The 7341-nt window shown below is 45.6% G+C and overlaps 1 protein-coding gene across 1 annotated transcript; it reads right to left on the reverse strand.

Annotated features, from left to right (window-relative positions):
• Positions 1-1987: 1987 nt before the first annotated feature.
• On the reverse strand, positions 1988-6562 carry LOC127132464 (uncharacterized). Its single transcript, XM_051061415.1, has 2 exons — positions 6392-6562; positions 1988-3911 (listed from the first exon to the last, which is right to left on the reverse strand). Exon 2 carries the CDS (start codon positions 3864-3866, stop codon positions 2607-2609), a length of 1260 nt encoding a protein of 419 aa, XP_050917372.1. The 5' UTR covers positions 3867-3911; positions 6392-6562; the 3' UTR covers positions 1988-2606.
• Between the last annotated feature and the right edge of the window lie 779 nt (positions 6563-7341).

Below are 7341 nucleotides of genomic sequence, written 5' to 3' on the forward strand. Positions count from 1 at the left end.
CTCTTGACCTCAGCCAAAGGCGTCTTCAACTGATCGACCTCAGACAGCCCCACTCTATCTTCCCAGAAATAGCATTTACTCCCCTCTGACCATGCGCAGGCATGGGATTTGCATTTACGTTGGGAGAAGGCGCAAAGTTGATTGCCTTGGAATCCACTAGGTCCTGGACTACGTGCTTAAAAGCTTTGCAGTCCTCAACATTATGCCCGGGCGCACCCGAGTGGAATTCGCACTTAGCATTTTCATTGTAACTGGGCGGCCTCTGATCAGGTCTCAAAGGCGCCAGCGTCCTCAGTTGCACCAGCCCGAGATCCAGAAGCTTCTTCAACAGAAACGAATAAGTCACCGGAGGCCTGTCGAATTGTCTATCATTTGCTCTGCCCCTGACCTGGTATCCAGCCCTCTGGGGCCTCTGTTGGAACGGTTGTCTTTGTTGCTGCTGTTGTTGTTGTTGCGGTTGTGCTGACTGAGACTCAGCAGGAATTGTTACTGCAGCATTGTGCTGGAAGTAACGGTCCCTACTGGGTCCGCGCTGTGTATAAACTGCACTGGTGTCTCCTTCCTTCTTTCTCTGACCGTTATTACCGAACGGTTTCTTCGTTCCTGAAGAAGACGCAGATGCACCACCCTGGATTTTACCCAGCTTCAACCAACTTTCGATTCTTTCTCCTGCCACCACAATGTCAGAGAAATTGGTGACAGGGCAACCCACCATTCTTTCTGCAAACGGCCCCTGCAGGGTCCCCATGAACAAATCGGACATCTCTCTGTCTACCAGAGGAGGTTGCACCCTTGCAGCCAGTTCTCTCCACCTCTGCGCATACTCCTTGAATCCTTCGTTATGCTTTTGAGACATACCCTGCAGCTGGGTACGACTCGGAGCCATATCAGCATTAAATTGGTATTGCTTAAAGAAAGCATCTCCCAAATCTTGCCAGCTTTTGATATCGGACGATCTCAACTTGGTGTACCATTCCAAGGAGCCTCCAGACAGGCTGTCTTGGAAAAAGTACATCCACAGTTTTTGATCCGCGGTGTATGCCGAGATTTTGCGGACAAATGCCTGGAGATGAGTTTCCGGGCAAGAACTGCCATTGTATTTGTCGAACGCAGGCGCCTTGAACTTCTGAGGAATGACAATCCCCTCCACCAATCCCATGTTGGACATATTTACCACCCCAGGCGTGGCATAACTCTCAAGCACTTTTATTTCTCAGCCAGCAGCTGGATTTCCTTGTTCTGAGGAGGAATGTCGTAAGGCACAAAAGGCTCATTTCGCATAGAGAACTGGTCAGCCTCTCTATCTTCCTCCTGATCTTCGTCAAAACCATAAAACGGAGGCACAAAGTTGTCTTTCATATTCTGACTAGGCCCAGGTTGACCAGCAGCACCAGCATTATTCACCAGACCAACTGTTGTCCTCTTTCCACCATCACGAGATCCCTGCCCCCTGGTTGGAGACTCCATCCAGGTTGACCCCACTGTTCTGAGCAGAAACCCGCTCGAGTTTCTCAACTTTATCTGCGAGAGCCTTCTGACCAATGGCAAAACCTTGCATTATATTGATCAGTTCGGTCATTTTCTCCTTCAATTCCAGCATATCAGCACTGGGAAGCTCCATGAGTCTGGGAGTGTTTCTTCTTGTGTAATATCTGTGAGGGCGAGTTGAGTGCAGGGGTACAGCTCTACGAGCGCGAGCAATGGTTCCTGTTTACAAACAAGCACGTTAGTAATAGTCACCTGCAAAATAAAACACAAGTTATCATGATTAATGCATGTATGCAGTGTCTATCCATACGAAGGACACTTTGTCTCTCGACCCTGGCATCATCGAGACAAATAATAAGCCGGCATTAACATTCTGATTAGCAGTGTTTGATTTCATCGTGCAGATCGGAGATATGTGATTTAGCATGATTCCCCCCAACCATGTATGTGCTTGTGTAAGTGCATACGGTAAAGCAAATAAAGCTTGACAACCAATCACTGAATAGAAACCATCATTACATAACCAAAAAGTGCACAATCGGTGCAATAGTCATACATCAGATCAAATATCAAATACAATCCTCCAGAATAGAAAAGAAATACAGACAAAGTGAATTCCGTCAACAAGCCTGACGGTAATTCAACACAAATGAAAGATCTAGCTAGATGAGGGTCCCACAGATGGCCCTATCTCATCTTCCATCCTCGCGAACTCTGCGGCGAACCTGAGCTCGGTATTCTCCTGCTGTAGTCTTCCAACTTCCTTCTGATGAATCTTCATCTGCCTGAAGTAGTGGTCTCTCTCAGCCATATAGTGATCTCTCTCTGCAATGATCTTTAGCTTCTCTGACTCCTTGACTTGCAGCTTTGCCTCCCACTCAGCAATGAGACCCCTGACTCTGTCATCTCTCTGATCCTTCACTATGATTTGCCTTCTCTTCTCATCTTCGATGACTTTTGATGCTCTGAACAGCTTCTCCTTTGTGATGTCATGTTCCCTGTTGGACGATGCTAAAGCTTGGCTGATCTTCCCATAGTAGGCTGTATCCATCTCGAAGCGTTTGGCCTCCAAAGCATGTCGCTTGTCTTGATCTTCCATCTTCACTTTGATTTCCTGATTAGCTGCCTGAAAATGAGCAACACTTCTCTCCAACTCCGCTTTCTCTGCAAGTAACTGATCTCTGGCCCTCTTCATCTCGGAACTCCTCCATGCTGACAGAAGAACTTGGACCCTCAATCCTAGGACACACTGAGTCACCTCCAGGGAACGGTAGAAATGTAGACTCAATCCTCTTCCGCAACCAATCCTCAAATAGTGGAAAATACCGGCAGTTGACTTTGCCATAAGGAACCTTACCCCTCCTCTGGATATCTCGCCATTCGTCCAATACCTGCCTCAACTTGGTCTGGTTACCATCAATCGGGAAATAGAAGGACTCCTGAATCTCTCGCCCGAGAGGAGGACCCTCTATAGCAAACCCCATCTGTCTCCGGAGAAGCATCGGGTTGTAATTAATGCAACCCTGAACTCCCACTAAAGGCACATTAGGTAAACTCCCGCAACTGCAGATGAAGTCCCGACCAGCTAAACCATTATGAGTCCAAGCAATGTCATCAGCCCGCAGACCCATCAATCGAAAGGACCACTTCACACTAGGATCAATCTGAACAAAGGCACCTCGGGAAGGCAAATATCCCATGAACCACCTAAAGAGTAGCTGAGAGCAGCATCTGACCAGACCACCACGCCTCTTCTCATTCCTGTTATGCACTGAGTAGTATACATCTCCAATCAGGGTAGGAATAGGGTTTCTCTGCATAAACAACCTGATAGCATTACGGTCCACGAAATTCTTCTGGTTAGGAAACAGAACAATCCCATAAATGCTCACAGCAATCAGAGCACAAACCGTCTTCCAGTTACCCACAGCAGCATGTTCCTTGGCATTAGCCTCCAAGAAACTCAAATGAAATCCAGGTAACTTTCCCTTCTCCTTCCAACCTTCCTTGACCATTTCCGGACTCAAATAAAGAGCACGTGAAATCCCAAGGACATCCGGCTCCGCCCTAGTGACATGGAAAGGAATCTGATCACGGATCTGAATACCCAGGATGCTGACATAATCCTCCATCAGAGGTCCCAACAGATAGTCTGGAAAAACGAAACACCTCAACCCAGGGTCATAGAACTGAAGAAGAGTGTGGATGGCGCTCCTGTCGCAGTCAGTGAGTCTGAAAACCATCTTCAGAATACCGCCGTATGACTCTCTAAACATTCCCACATGGTCAGGAGTAATCAATGCTATCATATCCTTGAGCACACCAATCTCTGGATCAAAGAAACTGTAGGCAACATTGTCTTTCAAACCGGTCCTCATATTTGAACAGAAATCTCTCAACCAGAATCTCGATCAAAAGTGTCCCTGCATATGGGTAAACATGGGTTAGATGCAATTAATGCAAAATGTAATGATGCTGATGAATGAATGCAATGCGTTGCCATCCTCCAAGCCATCTGATCATTTGCACTGAATCTGGGCTCTGAACTGATCATAACCATCTGAGGAATGTACAATCCCAATTCTGACCCACGGGTTCCGAAATAAACGGAAGACAGATACATCATCATCACCATCATCACCAAACCATATCCGAGTAGACACATCACCCTTATCTGAATCGGCCCGGGGAACCCGAAATAAACGGATCCCCACTGATAAAATATCTCGGCCCGGGGAATCCGAAATAAACGGATCCCCACTGATAAGTCGCGGACAGCACTCCGGCGTCACGGCAATAAATGACCATAAATCCGACTTATAATTATGTCTCTGAATCACAGATCAAAAGTCACCATCTGAAGGCTATCTGAACAAACATCTGACAGAACAACCCTCCCCTCACAGGCAAGTTCTAATCAAGCCATCCTAAGGCGGATAATAGTCTCGACAAATCGGGCGGAGATACTCAATGGGTTTGCCCTTTCGGGTGTGCCATTGTAGCTCTCTTAAAATCGTCTAAACCAAAGATCCGGGAATGATCGGTCACCAGAGTCAACAACTCAAATGGAGTGACTCAAACAAAGCGGAATATCCACAGAGATGAGCACTATCAAGTGAGCCTCGTCCGGCTTGTGGCACATCACGCCGCCAGGCACATGTTGACTTAACATGAAAGAGGCAACGTGAGACCACACTAGTCCTAGGTGTATACTCGGGCCTGGGTTTTAGCCCCACTCAGAACACCCACCCCACACAACAGAACCACCTGCAGAGGACAGCAACAACATGATAGTATGATGCATGCAAACATTTAATGCAAATATATACACACTGGTTAGAATAATAAATGCAATAAATAACACAGAACAAGCAACCTAAACCAATCCTAGAACGCTAGGAAGGACTCGCTTAGGGACCATGGACCAGCATAGGTCAACATGTCTGACAGTCCCCAGCAGAGTCGCCAACTGTCGCATCCTGCGAAAAATCAACCGGCGAGCCTAAAAATAAAAACATACAGAGCCGCCACTAAACGTTATTTATCCCAAGATAGGGAAAGGAAACGCTCAGAGAAACCTGGAAAGACATGGTCTCGCGACCAGAGAGAAAAGGTTCGGGAGTCGGTTACGCGAGGGGAAGGTATTAGCACCCCTCACGTCCTAGGTACTCCTAGGGATCCACGTCCTAGAATAAAGAAAAGGTTGCTAAACATCACACACACACACGGGGAACGTAGGTGGGATTAAGAGGAACGAGCTCGATAAGGTATCGCACCTTATGCCTACATATCTTGTCTGGAACAAGAATCAGAGCCACTGTAGTTCGGCTTACGCACGCCAAACAACACAAAACAATCAAACAAGCAAGGGTGGCAAACATGGAGCCCGACAACCACTGGATGGAATTACGTCGGCATCCGAACCAAAACACACTCAAAAGGGCAAATGTGGAGCCCGACTGCCAATCACTGGGCTTACGTCGGCATCCGAACCCACATGCACAAAACGGCAAACGTGGAGCCCGACAGCCACTTACTGGACTTACGTCGGCATCCGAGCCAAAACACAATCAGATAACAAGTAAACACACGCAAAAAAGAAAAAGGTTGCCCGGAGTGGTCTCGCACGACCACCTGCCTACATACCTCGTCTGGCGCGAGGATCAGGGCGATGTAGTTCCCCTGAAAGGGACTAAATTGCTAACCAGAAACCGGGGAAAGATACACAACTAGGGAGCTGAGACTCGAGCCTAATGTTGTCATGCATCGTTAACCCTAAGTTCGGTTTTCTATCCTACTTGCATAAGCAAACTAACCTAACCAGGAAAGAAGCTAGCACACAAGCATACAATCATATATCATCAAATGAGAACAGGTATCTCAAACAAACATGTCAATCAGATATCCACATAACACGCACTATAGCCAAACAAGGGGGCTCAATCAATCAGGTTTGACTGCCTAAGCAATCGTCTGTACAGGCTGTGTTTGCTCTTAACCTTGCCATTACGAGGCTAAGGTGAAGCAGATGAAAGGATGAAGTGAGGATCAGACCTCACAGCTCTTATCCCTAACCAGGGAGAGCTGACAAATGAGCATGGGTCCAGAATAGGGGAACCCTTCTATACTCGATGACTCTGACTCAATGTGCACTGCACAGGATCTTGGGCTTTTGATCTCAATGCTACAACCATGTAATGGGAGCAAGGAGAAGACTCACTGAATAGTGGGGGACAGGTTGCTTGTCCCTACCTTCCACCAATTGCCTTCTTTGAAGGACTTTTCCTGCTTGGGCTTGAAAAATAAACATACACAAGCATTGCCTCTTAAGGAGGACTTCAGACAATTTGCCCGGCCCGGTAACAGCCGGGTCTCCAGACTACATGAAGTAAGAAGGTCATACCTCAAATGCAAGTTGCTTAAGCAAAGCAAAGCAATAGTTCACAAGGAACTGAGCAACTAAAGTACCTGGAAACAATCAAACTCAATCAGTAATCAATCAGACAAACTATACGGCAAACAATCAAACAGTTTAAACAATACAACACAAAGCAAGCTCAAGGCTTAAGCCCAAGCTCCAACACCTACAAAAAATGTTATGTTAGTGTACAAACATCCACAACATCAATCAAAATTGGATTTGGATCATTCTCCATGTACATTATGCTTTGATCCTGAAAAACCAAGCAAATATTAGCAACTAGACCACTAGGCCAAGCCTAGGGTCCAAAAGCAAGAAAAAAATTAAAACAGCAAGGTATCCACCATCCAACATCAAATTAACATCAAACAAGAGCAAACATCATTGGTCTCATGTTTATATCATCCCTCAAGTTCAATTCATGCACAAAACAATCCATATTGGTTCAAATGAAGCACCAAATATACAAACAGAAGTATTGCATTCAAAGCCATGCCAAAACACATCAAAAAAATCTCAAATTAAATACACCTAAACAGGGGTCAATCAAGGTCTACCATGTCAAATTTGAGCTCAATTGGGCAAATGGAACCATGTCAATGAAAATCGACAAAAACAGACACAATTTCATGCTCCAATTCACACCATCAATGCATACATCCACTTCAAAAATTCATATCTCATTGGAAACTAAAAAGAAATGGATGAGACCAAAACAAGGAGGTCCTAACATGTGTCTAGTTCATGCATATCAAATTTCATGGCCATACAATACCATATGAGGATTTCACATCAAAATTACAAACCTATGTCATATGAGCTTGCACAAATGATCTCCAGAAATGAAAAATCATGATCAAATAGAAAATGCAGTGAAAAATTCTACAAAAATTCATACAACATCACAGCATGCCAACCAATCATCATGCAAA

The sequence above is a fragment of the Lathyrus oleraceus genome, chromosome 3 (genome assembly GCF_024323335.1).
Source record: "Lathyrus oleraceus cultivar Zhongwan6 chromosome 3, CAAS_Psat_ZW6_1.0, whole genome shotgun sequence".
Taxonomy (NCBI): Eukaryota; Viridiplantae; Streptophyta; class Magnoliopsida; order Fabales; family Fabaceae; genus Lathyrus; species Lathyrus oleraceus.

Coding starts and splice junctions, on each gene's coding strand:
- LOC127132464 (XM_051061415.1), bottom strand. CDS start 3,866: ATGAGGACCGGTTTGAAAGACAATGTTGCCTACAGTTTCTTTGATCCA.